The sequence below is a fragment of the Mytilus californianus genome, unplaced genomic scaffold (genome assembly GCF_021869535.1).
Source record: "Mytilus californianus isolate M0D057914Y unplaced genomic scaffold, xbMytCali1.0.p SCAF_4, whole genome shotgun sequence".
NCBI lineage: Eukaryota > Metazoa > Mollusca > Bivalvia > Mytilida > Mytilidae > Mytilus > Mytilus californianus.
The window spans coordinates 67947984-67966946 of NW_026262690.1; the positions used below are offsets into that span (position 1 = coordinate 67947984).

Genomic DNA, 18963 nt, shown 5'->3' on the forward strand with positions numbered 1-18963 from the left:
TACAAGATGTATCTTAGCACTTCTGTAAACTGTTCTGACAGTATGCATGAATTAATAATGAACCAAGCACAAACATTGGAACTTTGAACCAACCATTACATAATATACATACATATTTGTGTTCTTCCCAGTATTTGAAAAAGCAACATGGGATTTGAAATATCACTGTGTCCCGAAAATACAGTCACAAAATTAACCTTGATAACAGTAAGGTGCTGCATGTTGCTATAAGGCCATGATGAGAACAATTCATAATCATGCAGGGCATACAAACACAGAATTAAGATGAAGAATAAATCCCAAAAAATAATCAATGAAACAAAAATAGGCAAAAGCAGCCACAAAGAATGAGAAACATCAGCACCATCTCTAGTTTGCCCAATCAGTTTAAAACTTACAAAGTATTCAGTTTATATTCTGTTTAATGTAACAGTCAAGGCCAAGATCTAACTGTATTTTTTTATGATCTTTTTATGAAAACTAACTTTTGTATGTAATTGGGCTGCTACATTTATGTAAGAAATTCTAAAATAAGTCAAAAGAGGCACAAAGCTTGTGTTTGTGTCGTGATGTCATAAGTGATTGTATTGGGGTCTTTGGTTTTCACAAAATCAAAATTATCATGCTAAAATGGAAAAAACATGTTTTCAAATTATTGGAAACAGATAGAAAGTATGTATGAATTTGAGAATTATAATGTTGCAGTGAATATTTGTACTTCTTTTTGTTGCAGTTTCTTTGAAAAACCACTTCTTTGGACAACCAGTAGGGTGTTTTTCAAGTACGAGTTAAGGCTGCTAGGTGAACTTTATATTTGTACTTCTGCTTGCATTATAATGTAACTCCTCTTCTGCTTCAGATTTTGATAACTTATATTTAACGATGATTAAAGTGTTTGTTTTTGTTTCCTACAGTGGATTTGATCTTTTTAAACTGAAGTTAATCAGAATAAGGTGGCTTTATTTTTGTCTACTGGAAAGTCTCCAAACACCTGATGTAGTTGATTGTGAAACTTAAGAAAATATTACATCAAAACCTAATCCTGCGATAAAATATACTTGAAATGAGATGTAAAGGAGATTGTTTCGACCTTTTTCTATAAATACATTAAGGCCTGTTCATATTTTCGAATCACTGTGTTTGTGTTGATAAAAGAAGCTTTTTCTGTATCAAACTGGGAAGAATCTGGCAAGAGATGAAAATGAACAGTTTCTAACATGTCAGTTTACAATGGGTTAACCAAATACTAAATAGATAAATTGTGTAAATATTTGGGCTTTTCATGTGTTGCTATAATTGAGTTACAAAATATTATAATAGGAGATATGAGGTTGATATTGAGGAGAAAGCAGTTCCCACAGTAAATGACATAAAAAATGTACACAAAATTCAACACAGAACTGAATAGAAACTTATGAAACCCAGAGGAATTTGTATTTTATTAGATTCTTTTCTTTTTTTTTTTTTTTTTTACCTAAAATAGACTTTCTTTTCCCCATATTTCAAAGGTAATACAGCTTTTTACTGAAACTTTTATTCTACTTATCAAAACAATATCATAATTTGGAAAGGGGTTCAAAATTCTGTCCAAGCAAATTCAATGCGAATTATTAAATCAGACATTTGATATACCGGTAGAATAAAGTGAAGTTTTGACCTGAACTGTTTATTTTTGTGTAGAAGTGTAGTGATTTCAATGTAATAACAATGATGTTTAAACGTACAAGAATAAATTTGACCCATTGGTACAATTTCACTGTTGATCGATGCATTATAAGATACGTGAAATGATAAATCAAAGTTTGTTTGAAGGTTTCGTCATTTTATAGATATTTATACATGTAATTGTACAACTAGTTTTTACTCTATATTTATATCGACCCAATAAGTAATATGTTAGTTCAAGGTAATGATTAATGGAACGTTACACAATTTCCTTTGTAACACCTGTTTTCTAATCGTTTAGTATCTTTATAGCACCTGTTTTACATGTTCATAATAATATATTATGCTATACTTCTTCAGCCTCATAATGAATTAGTTGCAAGGTTGGCAGGTAAAAGTTCTCCATCTGTGTTACAAGCAGTCATGCAAATATAATGTATATACTAGTACTTAAGATTCATTGATATTCTTTAGCTACTTATTTTCATTGATTTTTTGTGTACCGGCATTAAATGTATTGGCTGCACACATACATCTATGGAATAAGCAAACCTCAAATGTCAGTACTCTGTTAGTATTTCAGCTTTGGTGAAAAAATTCCGACCAAATCATTAACTTTTTGTTTTCTCTTTCAGTCATATTTTACAGACAACAACATGGATAGACCCAAGAAAAACAATTAATCAGCAGCCAAACCTGAATGGCCTTCAGAGTGCCCCACCTCCCCCACCACAACACTCCCCAAACGTCTCACTACAGAATATAGGGCCCCTTCCACCAGGCTGGGAACAAGCTTTTACACCTGAAGGGGAAATGTATTACATCAACCACATGGAACGGAATACAAGTTGGATGGATCCTAGATTAAGTAACTACATTTTAATTGATAATAGAATTATGCATGGTTGTTATTAAGATGGGTGTAGTAAAGTTTCACATTGAAATGATTAAGTAAATTTGGATATTCTTCTTTCAGGCAGTAGTTATTTTTATTGAATTCTTATATAATCAAAAACAATCTGAAATTCATATTTCTCAGTGATTTGTCAAGATAAAAGTGTAAACTAAGATTTCTAAAACCCTGGAATGGAATCTGATGCTTCAAATTAATAAAAAAAAAATATATTAAAATTAGTCATTTGGAATTCTAATCTGATGCAAATATTTGTTAAAATATCAGTTTTCTTAGTTTTCATGTATTGTTACAATATTATTATAATTCCTACATGTCTAACAGTGTAGAAAAATTTACACTCTAAAAGCACTACAGATAACAATACATTCAGCATTTAATATATTAAAGAAAGAAAACAAAACTAAAGGTTTAAAAATAAATGTTCAATTTTGTCACAACTTGTTTGATTGTTAAGTGCTAAATGCTTCATCAGTCATTATGTTTTTGTCTCCCCTGGATTATGTCATTGAAAGATAACTTTTCTTTTTAGTTCTTACAACAGCTCAGAGAATGCAAGATGTTAGATTACAACCACCACCACAAATATCAGCACAACCAAAATACAGTCCCACAATACAAATGACACAGTTACAAGCTGAAAAAGAAAAGCTGCGAAAAAGGCAGGAAGAAATAGATCGCCAGGTACAATCAACTTATAATTGGTTTACAATGTGTATATAATTTACACCAATATACTTTATGATTATTTTTATCAAACAAGTGATAGTCATTTCAAACATAATATAATAGTTTAGATAAAAAGCAACTGAATTCATATTGCATTGATTCAAATGAGTATGGCCACGATGGCCTTAAATTCACCCTTAATCAAACTATGTAATACCATATGTAAAAATCCATATTTACGATCTCAAATATGTAAATTTAAATACTCTACACACTTTTGTTGTCGGCTGTTTGTTTTAACAATGTTGACAGCTTCAAAAGTTTTCATCAGAATGCACAATTGTGAGGTCATAATGGCATCACAATTGTTCTAATGCATCAGAGCTTGTTGAATTTGTATTTGTTATTTATTTTACATATTTTGTTATCAAATTTTTATTTATTACTAAAGTTAAATTTCCTAGAATTTTAGGACCAATACAGACTGGACCCATAGGGAACCTACTCCTTTAGTTCTATTCTCATGCAAAAATTTATAAAAGTCACATTATTTAAATTCATATTTAAGTCATCTTTAGACGATTCACAAATGTAGGCATTAACTGTATTTACATTAGTCAAAGCAGTTTGTGATCCATTGTTTAAAACTCAAAAGTGAATTACTATTAGTATTCACTTAGTATGAAATACCATTATTGAAATTAGTTTGACATATTTCTGAGTCAGAAATTTTATTTATATTTTTAGATGATTCAGTTATAATCATTGATTGTTTTAAGATGTCAGTGTTGCTGGATTAATAGCAGTTTAAATGCTTTTACTTCACAGTTTAAATGCGTTACTTGTTGTGAGAAAGAAAGCAGTGTCTATATAGCTGTCATTTTCTACTCACATTGCAGATTTGTAGACACAAGATTTATATCTGTCAATTAACTACTCTGTTACTCTCCAAATATTTTAAATAATTTGTTGACTTTACTCATTTAAAGAAAAATAAATTTACAAACTATCAAGTCAATATTTCAACATTTCTTTTATCAAAACAAACAGATAAGATTATAACATTTCTGGTGATTTGTTATGTGCATCTGTTTTTTTTCCATTTCTATGTTGCATCATTTGTATTGTAATAAAAAAGACAAGATCACAAACACAACAAATGGAGAAACAAGGAATGATGACAAGAAACTAGAGATTTTGAAGGCTTTATTTGATTTAAACTGATAAAAAATTGATTTTAAACATAGCTTAGCAACTTTCATTACACTAACATGTATGTCTTTCTTACTATAGGAGATGCTCCTTAGGGCACGAATGCAGCAATTACAACAAAGTGGGGACAGTAATCTGAAGCAAGATCCATTACAGTCCGACCCATTCTTAGGTCAAAACCCCTCGTCTGACCACTCACGACAAGCTAGCACAGACAGCGGTGTTGGTAGGGTCACAGGATTATTTGTTAATTTTTTTAATGTAGAAAATAAAGATTTGATAAAGGACAGAAAATTTTGTATTTTTAAATGGTTAATTTATTATGTTCTCAAACTAAAAAAAATTATTGAATTTATTTCAAATTCCTTGAATACACAATTAGTGGTAATTTTTCTTATTTTCATTTGTTTGAATGGCACAAATATGAAGGTATGAAACCTTGAGAAATGATATCATCAAAAAATCTTCGCTGATTTTACATATATCATAAAATTACTATCAAAATAACATGAAATGCCATGCACATAAATAAAAATTGATACTATATTTGAAGTAGCTTAATATAGCAATTTAACTGTTTTTAAAGGATAGCGACATTGTATTGGCTGCTCATCTTTTACTTGGAACTAAAAGTAACACTTGTATATACGGGAAAATGTGTTCATTTAATGTGTAGTAAATCTACATTGGATTGACTCACTGACCAAACAAAACCATGTGGTTTGTAGGAATGAACTGTAGAGATGTAGTTATACAGCTTGTATTATACTAATTCATATCTAGATTGAATGCCTATATAAATAAGACAACACATCATATTTGAAAATGAATAAAAGGAGATATGGAGTAAATAACAAGGAGACAGCAACCTAACAACAGACATATGGACGTTACCATGCTGTCACATATAATTTAGACAAAATTTGCAGTTTTTTTTGCCCATTGAATCAAAAGGATACATGCAAGACTTGAAAATGTCAAAGAAAAAAACAAATAAAAGTGGTATATTTTTATATTGAAGGTGGAATGGGCACAGGGAACAGCTATAGCTTACCCAGAACTCCTGAAGATTTCCTGAGTAACGTTGATGAAATGGACTCATCAGACTCAAGTATGAGCATTGTAGTTTTATCAGAAGTTTCAATTGTTGCTTGTATGGTGTTATCAAATATCTACTGATTACATAAAGACATGGATATTTTAATGTTTAAATCAGTACGATCCTGCATGTCTGTCCTTGTGTCCTTCCTACACAGAAACACATGGATATTTTAATGTTTAAATCAGTACGTTCCTGCATGCCTGTCCTTGTGTCCTTCCTACACAGAAACACATGGATATTTTAATGTTTAAATCAGTACGATCCTGCATGCCTGTCCTTGTGTCCTTCCTACACAGAAACACATGGATATATTAATGTTTAAATCAGTACGATCCTGCATGCCTGTCCTTGTGTCCTTCCTACACAGAAACAACAAGTTTTGAGATTCATTAAAATCGCAGTGTATAGGTCCTTTTGACAACTTTTATTCAAACTTTAAATGGTATCCATGATATCACTGATGCAAATACCAGTCGACTGATTACGAATATAGAGGAAAATCATAATTAACTTTAAAAAACAATAGTGGATTCACATTAGAATGTTAGACAATTCAAACTTGGTGTTTTGATATAATGAATTCATTTTAAACTTTTGAACAGGCCACAGATTTAATGATTTTGGAGGAATGGACATTGGAAGCCTAAGTACAGATGATACCAGCAACATGGATAGTGATAATTTAGTGCCAAGTTTACAGGTATATTTTATATAATTCATATCAAGGATAACGAGAATCACCAAAAATATTAGACAGTTCAACAGACCACATCAACCACCAATGGTAGCAATATATAGTTTAGGAGTTTGGTTTCACATTTTAGCCATGGTGAATTTTTTAAATATAAAAGTTATTGTGAAATTGAATTGATTTTTAGTTAGCTGAAGAATAATATAGCCTTCAAAGTGGATTTATATGAACATGATGATTATTTTTTGCATGTTTTGTAGGCCATTTTCTGTTTGACAGTCCATATTTTCACATCTGTACCGCCCATAGATCAAGAAATTATTGTAGTGTTTTTCAACAAATATTTGACGCTTGAACTTTTAAATTCAATTTTATGGAAAAATAAGGTGAAATTCATATGATGGTTTTTTTTTTGGACCTTTTAAGAGATAAATGTCAATTGTTTCAGAAAAGGTATCATTCTAATGGATTGAAAATCTACTTTGGACCAAATGTTGGGGACTCTTTTTTATACAACCGCAAAAAAAATTTTGTGGTCGTATATTGGTATGACGTTGTCGTCGTCGTCCGAAGACACATTAGTTTTCGCACACTAACTTTAGTTTAAGCGAATGGATCTCAATGAAATTTTACCATAAGGTTCAATACCACAAAAGGAAGGTGGGGATTGATTTTGGGGGTTATGGTACCCACAGTTAAGGAATTAAGGGCCAAAAAGGGGCCAAAAATAAGCATTTTTGTAACTTCCAGACATAACTTGTATGTAAGTGTATGGATCTCTCTGACATTGTACCACAAGGTTCCATATCACAAAGGGAATGCTGGGATTGATTTTGGGGGTAATTGCCTCCAAATTTGAGGAATTAGGGGCCAAAAAGGGGCAAAAAACAACCATTTTTCTAGTTTCATGACAATAACTTGTGTGTAAGTGTATGGATCTCTCTGACATTGTATCACAAGGTTCCATATCACAAAGGGAATGCTGGGATTGATTTTGGGGGTAATTGCCTCCAAATTTTAGGGATTAGGGCCCAAAAAAGGGGCAAAAAACAAGCATTTTTCTAGTTTCATGACAATAACTTGTGTGTAAGTGTATGGATCTTTCTGAAATTGTACTACAAGGTTCCATATCACAAAGGGAAAGCTGGGTTTGAGTTTGGGGGTAATTGCCCTAAACGTTTAGGAATTTGGGGCCAAAAAGGGGCCAAAAAACAAGCATTTTTCTAGTTTCCAGACAATAACTTGTGTTCAAGTGTATGGATCTCTCTGAAATTGTACTGCAAGGTACCATACCACAAAGGGAAAGCTGGGATTGAGTTTGGGGGTGATGAATCATAAGGGGGTTCAAAAAATTGGGGGGGATTTTTTTTCCTTTTTTTTCTTTAAAATTTTCCATTTTAAATTGATTATTTCTGATTTATATATAAAAGCAAATAATAATGATATGGTTTGAATAGGCAAATTAAAAATTTTTAAGTTCTTAGACCACTTTCATTCTGTGTGAGAAACCTATGCTGTGTCAAATATTTAATTACAATCCAAATTCAGTGCTGTATCAAGCTTGAATGTTGTGTCCATACTTGCCCCAACTGTTCAGGGTTCCACCTCTGCGGTCGTATCAAGCTGTGCCCCAGCGGAGCATTTTTTTTACATTTTTACCCCCCTTTTTGCTATATTTTGTATCAAATAAATGCAGATTGTTGCCATGGTTTCACCAAAAAGAGATTATTTTTCACCATTTTAACTATTGGAAATCAAATCTATGGAAGATGCTGTTTCCATACATATGCACATTCATAATACAAACATTAAGCCTGATTTGTTAGAAAGCAAGGGAAAGAGGGTGGTTATAAATTATGAGTTAATTTTAAGTTTTTTTCCTAACTGTGTATTGCTACCAATCCTCAGATTCTTCAAAAAATACATGTACAAACAAAAACAACAGGTAACACATGGTCCACAGTGTTCTTCCCAGGATTTTAGGATAGCACCAGGGTAACGCGTGTGGACAGCTTGGTGAAATGATTCATACTATCAGTTGCGTCGCGTTGCGTTGCTTAGCTATATTTCTAGTCACTGTAGTTTTTATGTGTCTTGTTTTGTTTTAATACTGTGGTACTGTATTATGCAGACATTGAGTCAGAAAATTATTGGTAAAAAAGAAGTAAATCAAAAAACAGTTTGTTTACTTTAATATCTTTTTTAAATAAATAAAACATTATTCATTACAAAATATTCATCTAAATTTAAAGTAATTAAATCTTTTTTAAAATCCATGATCAATAAAAATAAAATATCATTCAAAAGAGAACAAAAATGTTCAATTTAAAAAACTTTCTAGTTACTAGAAAGAAAGTTGTTGTATGTTTAAGGATTCCTGTCATAAGGAGATATAAAATTAACAAGAACAAATATTGTTTTATTATTTGAACCAGTATCAATCTTAAATTTAAATAAAAAGAAATTTTTCATAAATTTTTAAACATTTTGCCATAGATTTCATGTTAATATTAACCTTTCTTGTCTTTGGTGATAATCAAACAAAGATACAGACTTAATACTGCACTCAAATCTAAATATTTATTCGTCATGATCCATTTATACAGAATTCCTAAATCTATAAATTTATCTTAATAAGTAACCATATTCAATGACAACAACAAAGTCTCCCAATTTTTCCCGCCTTAATGACAGGAAGTAGATATAAATAGATTTAACATGTGCTTATGGATAAAATTTGCAAGATTACTTCTGTTATTCATTAATTATGGATATAGATATCCAGTTAGAAGGTACAGTCATGCATTTTATTTATAAAATAGAATAGATTGCAATTAATTGTAAATATACTTGAATATGCTACGTGAACTAACTGGGTCATGTGATATGTACAGATGATTTACTTGTTGACAGATACTATAGTTTGAAACCCGACTATCATGCAATAACTATGTCCTAATTAAAATTAATTTGGCCATGGTTTAATCAGAGACATATAATACTATAATATAAGAATTGAGAAATGTATCCTTAATCAGCCAACTTTATTATGTACAAAAAATGTACCGGCTTGTTTACAACTATCGGGTCAATACTGTTTGTGTACAAAGTATATGCCGACTTGTCACAGGTCAGCGCTTGGGTGGTGAGTGGAGCCATAAAATAGTTATCTGTGACCATAAAGTTATGATCTCTTAATTAAAACACAAAAGAATTATGTAACAAGTGTTAATTACATCGATTAAATCCAATCAACAAGGTTAACCTCATAAGGTAAATCGATCACGTGGTGTAAACAATCTGTGTTGAACTGGTTTGAACTGGTCAAATTTCACCTGGAATTTTATACCGCACGGAAAAGATTTAACAAGTCGTTTAAAACTTTACCTATTTACGATTTTTTTACTGAAAATTTTAGCACCACGGACAAAAATTATACATCGCGGTAAGACCGATAGCACCACGCTCAGAAATTATACATCGCGGGCCCGCGGTCCTTTAAGGGCCTGGGGAGAACACTGGTCCAGATAGTCAGACTTGGTACAGGCACAAAATGTGGTGGAGTTAAACCAGTTTTATGTGTTGCAATAAAAAAACCTGCTCATTTCAGCTTCTGTATATCAGCATGAAAGAAATAGATATTGAAAAACTGTTAAATAGAAAATGATAAATAAAAGTACATGTATATGTAGAAAAATTTTAACAGATACAGTAAATATGCATAAAAGGAGATTATGGTAAAGGTCAATGAGACAACCAGACAAGGTCATTGTAATATTGTCTCATTGATGAAAAAAGACTTTAAAAAAAAAGAGTTGAGGCAAGATAATTCCACAGAGAAAACCATATAATTGACAGTAATGCTACATTTTGAATTAACACAGAGGAGACAGCAACTAGTGCTGATGATAATGTTGAATAAGGTCATGGACACAACATTGAAATTTTCACACTTATTTCATGTTTCATTGTGTATGTGCTTAATCTAGCATTTATCCACTAAAAACGCTTTCTTAGATAAATATATTTTAAGTACAAGTGTTGTTAGAACTTGATTTGAATAATACTTCTGAGAATTTAAAGACTTTTATAATCCATTGAGGTGTTGAAACATAAAGTGAAGCTGATAATTACATAGTACTGCTGAATTAGTTAGATGACAGACACTTGTTTGAGTTTTGATGAAATATAATGAACATGATTTTATACTGTTGAAAGTTATTTTCTGAAAAGTAATGTTTGATTTGTTTTTATTCCAGGAGGACTTATCAGGGGACTTAAATTTAAATGAAATGGACGTATTAAATAAAGATGACAATGGCCTGTTAACATGGTTATGAGGTCAAATGCCAAAGATCAAAGTTCATTGACCACATTTCAGCCATCATGTGTAAAGTGTTCTTCTTATTTTACAAATGTAGTTTTATTTCGATCATCAAAATGTTTTCAAAAGAAGAATTTCAGTTAGAACTGAGTAAAAAAAGGAAACATACTGGGAGTGGACACAGAAAAGATGATTTAAAGTATATATGTGATGGAACGCCAAAGAATATGCAGGGAAAATATAAAAAGAAAAACATATCACTTTTTTTCATAGTTCCTCATTTCATGGGATTATGGAAAACAGTTTCTAAAGCTCTTATCAATTAGAATCAAATTTTCATTATCATTTTCAGATGAGAGCTTGTAAAACGTGAGGTAAAAGTCATCTTTTCAAAATGCTTTGATGATCCAGGTCATTGTTGACAAAATACTTGATATATTCCATGTTGCAATGGTAAATGTTGTTGTCATATTTTCCCATATGGGGAGATTTTGTTTGTTTATAAATATTTAATAAATAATTATTTTTCCAGTAGGATTTTTTTTATAGAATATCAGGGAAAAATTACAAAAAAATTTTGTATTGACATATATCATGAAATATACATACACAACATCCATCATGGAGTTATACATATATACATACACAAAAAAAGTCATTTACGTTGTATCATTATTTCATAGTCAATCAAAATTTGAGTATTCAGTGAAAGGTAGAGTCGCTTTTGATATAATAAGTTGTGCAATGATATCTTCCGTCAAACAGCGGCTTTACCTCCATTTTGTTTTCTTTCTTGTTCATGTTTTGTTGATAAGCAGCAGAAACAAGTTATTTGTTGTACTACACATTCAGTTCTAAGTATCTTGTAGACTTTTCTTGACTATTGTGTATCAATTAGTACTTTGGTAATTGTAGTTTATGACTTCTTTTACTTTGTGTGAAAGATAATGAAGTTTTTAGTTATATTATTACAGTTTCAAGCTTTTATCTATCTTTTTTCTTTTTCTTTTTAGTAAATCTTATTGATTTGAGAAATCTCTTTTTATTTGTTGTGGAAAAAAGAGTGCTGATAGTTGTTTTTGTCTGATTAAAACAGGTTTTTTCATTTTCTCCATTTACTCGAATATGGCATGAATGTTGAAGGAAATCCAGTCAAAGGTCAACTTGAACGTCAAGGTCAAATGACACCAATTATCAGGTTACATTATTAATGTCGATACCAGAAAGGCATATTTATACGTCATGAACTAAAAGTTATCAATGTTCAAGAACAAGATCTTACTCAAGGATAAATTGCTTGCCTTTGATAGTGGAAAAGCTAAAGAATTAGTTTTTGTCTGGAACAATATTTTGCATTCAGCGATTTTGTCCATGAAATAAAAAATCTATTTCACAATAAAAAAAAGTAGGCTGATTTGCTTGTAGAATTTAGACTTATTTGGTTACCTTCAATGTTCATGCTGCAGTAAATAGGAAGTCTGTGAAAGTTTGATTTTAATCAGGCTGGTTATTGTTTAACCCCTTTGTGAAAGCTTATCTCTTAACTGACGTCAGTAAAATGTCATTGTGTACATGCATATTAAAATATAAATACAAAGTATATATTATTATTTCTCCAAACTATGCAATATACTCCAGTTGTATTTATTTATATGTTCAAAAAGTAGAATGGACAAAAATTATATAGAAATTGGACCAATTGAACTTAATTTTAATTTGTTTTGCTTAATTTTTAATATTCTGAGTAGCTATAGTGAAGTTTTAAATAGTGTTTTTACAGAAATGTTGGAACCTCAAAATTAAAAGAGAAGCATTTAAGAAATTTGATTTCAAAAATATATTTGATTAGAAAAGTCTGCAGATATGGAAAAAATGATTTCTGTTTTTAACTCTTTCATTTAAAAAAAAATCTTAAGATTAAATTTTGTTGGTCCGCAAAATTGAATAGGTATGTTATTAAAAATATGTATTACAGAACACTTTATATTTCTATCATTTATAATCACAAGTTTTAAATAGATAGAAAATTTAGATATTAATATCTAGTATGAAAATGTAAGAAAAAATTATATTTGAAGGTTGTAAAATATACTATATTTAGAAGGTTTTAATACTGGATTGAATATAGCGTTTCCAATGTTATTGTAATGTGTTTACTAACAGTTTGGGTCATTTAATTTTTAAAACATCTGGAAACCTCTTGTATGTTTTATTAAGATTAATAAAGAAATTGAAAATGGCCCAAAATTTTATGCAATTTTCAGTTACAAAATACTAAAAAGAATTATTTCAGAGTCTATATTTTTAATTTTCAAAGTTGTTGCTTTTAATAGTTGCCTTAGCAACTCATGTGTGATATTCGTATTAAACCTGTGATTTTTGTCAGAGATCTTTGCAATTTTTACCTCATGTATTTTAATGCTTGCTGGCAAGAGGCTGAATACAAGATTTTTTTAATGCAGCTTATGTAACATATTGAGTTCAACGGTCAGTTTTCAAATAGCAGCTCACTGTTGTTCACAGGAGAACTCATTTAAACTTTTGTTGTATTGTGTGATTCCAAATTTGTTGAATTTGTGTGACAAAATTTATTTTGATACAATCACCATTTTGATAAAAATATTCTTAATTTGGAATTGATATTTTTTTATATTTGATTAAAGGCAGTTATGATATGAGCAAAATTTACATTCCAATGTCCAAGTTAAAAGGCTCTCTGTGGGAAGAAAAAAACCTTTAGAAAGGTTTACTGTGGCATTCATATGATAATTCAATATACAGTTTTGAAGAGAATCAGGGAAATTGTTTATAAATACCCCACTGAGACCCTTGACACAATTTTTCTCACAAGGTTGAAACAACTGTCATACACAAACAACTGGTTGCTGTTTGTTGACTTGTGGTTGTCATGACAATATTTAAATCTGCCATAAGGCAGTAAGTAAATAACTTGCATATATTATTAATACTTGCATTGAGGATGTGTTTCAATAGATATTTTATTTTTTATTAGATAAGATTTATTTTTCCCCTCAACTAATGTGCATTTTTGTGGTGCTAAAATTTTGTATGTTAATAGTATTTTCAAACTTTTAGTTGCTCATTTATAGAGCTAACTATGTATAATTTGGTCGGGTGTTTTCTTAAATTTTAACGCCACAAAACTTGATAAATATAAAGAAGATGCACAGTTTTTTTTGTGTTAACTCAACCTTAGACAAGTGCTAGATTTATTTTTAGATTTCTATGTGTACAGTTAGTATTGATTTTCATTTGATATTTGTGTAGTATAATTTTATAATTTGTTTCATTTGTATAAGAATCATTTAGTTCAGTTTTTATTTCAAATCCTAGGATCAACTCTAAAATAGTTATTTTAGAACTGAGACATGAAAATCTAAATCTTCAAGTTTTTATATGTGACAAAAATAACTTTGGTATAAAAAAAAACATAAAGGTAGATCTAGAGTATTGTCTCATTGACAATCATACCACATCTTATTTTTACAGGACTAAAACTTGAGGAAAAGACATGATAAAGTTTTAGCTTTCTTTTTTATCATCTCAAAAAATCATATCTACACCTTCACACTAAATGTTTGATTTACAGGTATGAAAAGGGCTTTATCATTTCTTAAAATTCAGAAAATCATCTTTACACCTTCACATTTAATGTTGGACTGATTGTATGAAAAGGACTTTTATTCTCTCTTAATTTTAGAAAGTATCCACACTTTCACAAAAAATGTCTTACTTATAAGTATGAAAAAGGGCTGTAAAGGGGATGTTTTCACTGAAGAAAAGAAGTTTTGAATTCAAGCATAGTGCTCACTGTTGATTTGGACATGATAAGTAAAATAAAAGATAAGTAAAACAGACCCTATTAATATCAAATAGAAAATAACTCTTTTATTGCATACAGTATAAGAAAAGAAAAATACCACAATTATATAGGGATTAAACTGAAACTGGACACAACCAGAAACAACACACCAATACCTAGACATAGCATTCATTATTTATTTATTTATCTCATCCTGTTTTAGAGTTGATCAATACAAACCGTTTTGTAATGTTCAGTTATTTTTGTAAGTTTATAGACATTTTTATATTCACTTCCTCATGCATTAAATACCATGAACATTTTTCGATACTTCAACTTATGCATAGCAAGTTCAACATTGTACATATGATCTCAATAAAGAAAAGGCATGGAGATTTTAAATTTGTAAAAAAAAGTGAGAAAATTGTTATATATGTACCTTAAGCCTGGGTACTTATATTGTAAATAAAAAATCAAAAAAATCAAATAAAAATAGTAAATAAACTTGAACGTTATTTGTTTTTATTCCTGCGATGAGACTGAACAAAGGCACCATGTATTCTATTGGCCTAGACCTTTTCAGAATACAAAAGGGTTGGAGGTACCCAAGTTTTAATGAAATATAGGTAATCAGTAAATTTCAGTCTGTTTAATTATCCTCCTCCTTACAAAAATGTCACCATTTCATTGGAAGGAGCAACTTCATTTAGTCAGGTCTTCAGATTCTTGTGTCTCATGTGTGTAATTTTGAATTTCAATAGTGTTCTGAACAAAACAAGTTAGAAAGGTTCATCAAGACATCAATTGTAATTGCATGAAATGTTCTCCACAAATCAAGCTAATAATTACAGCTAGATACATTTTAATCTTTGATTGCTGAGGAAAAACTGTTACTTGTGAAGTCTATGATGTTGCTGTATGAAATCTAAGAACTACAGCAACCAATTATAAGTGTAGGACTGCATGATATCTTATCAGCAGGTTAATTACATACAACATGGTTTCATTACTCAACACCCATCAACTGTAACTTTTCTTTAAAAATCTTCTCTAAAACTGTTCAATGAATGAAAACCAAAGTTAATCTGCTTAATCTCAACGATGTCTGTGATGGACTTTATGTATTTTGTCCAGACTGATCAAACAACATGGCCACTGTGGTTTAAAATAGAACATAGAGGTCGAGCTACAGTTTTTATACGACCACAAAAAAATTTTGCAGTCTTATATTGGTATGACGTTGACGCCGTCGTCCTAAGACACATTGGTTTTCGCACTCTAACTTTAGTTTAAGTGAATGGATCTCTATGAAATTTTACCATAAGGTTCAATACCACAAAAGGAAGGTTGGGATTGATTTTGGGGGTTATGGTACCAACAGTTAAGGAATTAGGGGCCAAAAATAAGCATTTTTGTAACTTCAAGACATTACTTGTGTGTTAGTGTATGGATCTCTCTAACATTGTACCACAAGGTTCCATATCACAAGGGGAATGCTGGGATTGATGTTGGGGGTAATTGCCTCCAAATTTTAGGAATTAGGGGCAAAAAAAACAAGCATTTTTCTAGTTTCATGACAATAACTTGTGTGTAAGTGTATGGATCTTTCTGAAATTGTACTACAAGGTTCAATATCACAAAGGGAAAGCTGGAATTGAGTTTGGGGGTAATTGCCCAAAACGTTTAGGAATAAGGGGCCAAAAAGGGACCAAAAATAAGCTTTTTTTCTAGTTTCCAGACAATAACTTGTGTTTAAGTGTATGGATCTCTCTGAAACTGTACTGCAAGGTACCATACCACAAAAGGAAGGTTGGGATTGAGTTTGGGGGTGATGAATCATAAGGGGGTTCAAAAATTTGGGGGAGGGATTTTTTTTTCCTTTTTTTCTTTTTCTTTTTAAATTGGTTATTTCTGATTTATGTATAAAAGCAAATAATAATGATATGGTTTGAATAGGTAAATTAAAATTTTTTAAGTTCTTAGACCACATTCATTCTGTGTCAGAAACCTATGCTGTGTCAAATATTTAATCACAAATTCAGTGCTGTATCAAGCTTGAATGTTGTGTCCATACTTGCCCCAACTGTTCAGAGTTCGACTCTGTGGTCGTATCAAGCTGCGCCCAGCAATGCATTTTCTTGGCAAATATTTTGAAAACTATAGCAATTAAAGAAGAACTGGCACAGTAAAAATGGTCAGCACAACTAGCTCTTTCCAGAAAAATTCAGAAAAATCTTGTTGTTTTGGAGTTAATGCCTTTGACATGTTGACGTAACTTTTTTAGCTCACCATCACTTGGCATCTGTCGTCATTAACTTTTACAACAATTTTCTCTGAAACTAGCGGGCCAAATTTGATCACAATCATTATTGGGGTATCTAGTTTTAAAAATGTGTCCTATGACCCTGCCTACCAACCAAGATGGCAGACATGGCAAAATAGAAGATTGGGGTAAACTGCAAGTGTTGTCTATTATCTTGAAGCTGCTTTGAATAGAGAAAATCTAACAGGGTCAGAAATGTTGATAATAATGAGATCTACCTGCTGTTCGTTTATGCCAAAACTGTCGGATGACTTTTTTGAAGACTCATTGCCGTTTAAAAATGTCAAATTTTATCATTTTTTTTTATTTTTGTCTAATATTTTGAAAATTATGATAGTTACAAAGAAACTTTTATTAGGAAAAGATAAGCAATACAAGATTTACAAATAAGTTAACAATGGGTGAAATCATCAGACGACTCCTTATTGGATGAATTGCTCTTTAATGACAATTTTTAACAATTTTTTGCGTTTTTGCCAAATATCATAAAAAACTAATAGATAGATAGAAACATTTAAAAGGAAAAATGATCAGTAGGACAAGAACTAAAATAAATCAACATGATTGAAATCGCCAGTCGACTCCTTATTGAAGTAATTGCCCTTTTTTTTTCATGACGATTTTTACAAAAAAGTAGCCATTGTTGAAGATGCATGTGACCGATACAGGCTCGTGAGAGCATCTAGTTTAGCAGTTCTTAGCTATTGTTATGAAAATTATTGGAGCTAGGTTCAAAGTGTAAACTGCAAATATGATCAACATGGCAAGTTCTTTCTACCTGAATAATTTCAGAAAAATCTGAAAACCTGATATGTACCTATTGGCCTTGAAATGTAAGTTTGAAGCAATTTTCACAGTTTTTAAATGACTGCAAAAATTTGCGGCTGTATTTTTATGGCAATGTTGTCATCGTCCAAAGACATTTGGTTTCCAGACAATAACGAGTATAAGTTTATGGATCTCTGAAATTGTACCACAAGGTTCCATACCATGAAAGAAACGTTGGGATTGATTTTGGGGGTTATTGTCCACACTGTTTAGGAATCTAGGTCTAAAAACAAGCATTTTTCTCGTTTCAGGACAATTGTGTATAAGTGTATGGATCTCTATGATATTGTACCAATAAAGTTCCATACCAAAAAAGGACGGTTGGGATTGATATTGGGGATTCTGGCCCTAGCCGTTGAGGAATTAAGGACCAAAAGGGACCAAAAACAATACTTTTCTAAAACTTTGTATAAATTGCTTGTTTCTTGACCAATTTCAATGGGGTTTAATTCAAAGTCTTGAATTTGTGGGGTTCTGTAATATGCTGAATCTAACTGTGTATTTAGATTTTGGATTTTGGGCCCCTCTTTTAAATTGGTCCACATTGAGGTCTAAAATTCAACTTTGTTTGATTTCACCAAAAATAGAATTATTGATGTTCTTTGATATGCTCAATCTAACCGTATATTTAGATTTTTAATTTTGGGCTAGGTTTTCAAATTAGTCCAAATTGGGGTTCAAAAGTAATCTTTTGTTTGATTTCAACAAAAATTGATTATATGGGGTTCTTTGATATGCTGAATTTAAACATGTTTACTTGTTTTTGTTAATATGTCCTTTTGATCAAGTTAAGCCATTTTAATTAATATTTTATAGTGTGTCTTTCTGTTGTAATGTTACACTTCTGTTTCAGGTTTAGGGTGAAGGTTGGTACCTGTTTTAGAAAACGTTTAAACCTGCTGCATTTGTTTGCACCTGTCCCAAGTCAGGAGCCTGTTGTTCAGTGGTTGTCTTGAAGTGGTTCATAAGTGTTTCTCGTTTCTCGTTTTTATACGACCGCAAAAAATGTTTTTGGATCGAATAATGGTATGATGTCGTCGTCGTCTGAAGACACATTGGTTTCCGGACAATAACTTTAGTTTAATGAATGGATCTCTATGAAATTTTTAAAGAAGGTTCAATACCACAAAAGGAAGGTTGGGATTGATTTTGGGGATGATGGTCCCAACCGTTTAGGAATTAGGGGCCCAAAAGAAGCATTTTTCTAGTTTCAGGATAATAACTTGTGTATAAGTATTTCGATTGCTCTGAATTTGTACGACAATGTTTAATACCACAAGTAGAAGGTTGGGATTTATTTTAGGGGTTATGGGGCCAACAGTTTAGGAATTAAAAGTTTCAAAACGGGGGGGATTTTTTTTTTCCAATTTTTTAAGAGGATTCATATTTTTTTTTTTAATTTTCAAATTTTGA

At 31.0% G+C, this 18963-nt stretch overlaps 1 protein-coding gene across 1 annotated transcript in view; it reads left to right on the plus strand.

The window, feature by feature from the left end:
- The window catches only part of LOC127738410 (transcriptional coactivator YAP1-A-like), a 36743-nt gene extending 21840 nt beyond the window's left edge, over positions 1-14903 (plus strand). The window contains exons 2-7 of the mRNA XM_052249652.1: positions 2301-2533; positions 3111-3262; positions 4541-4685; positions 5481-5570; positions 6164-6261; positions 10512-14903. Coding sequence (XP_052105612.1) covers positions 2301-2533; positions 3111-3262; positions 4541-4685; positions 5481-5570; positions 6164-6261; positions 10512-10592 — 799 coding nt within the window. The 3' untranslated portion in view covers positions 10593-14903. The remainder of the gene's footprint in view (positions 1-2300; positions 2534-3110; positions 3263-4540; positions 4686-5480; positions 5571-6163; positions 6262-10511) is intronic.
- The last annotated feature ends 4060 nt before the right edge of the window (positions 14904-18963 follow it).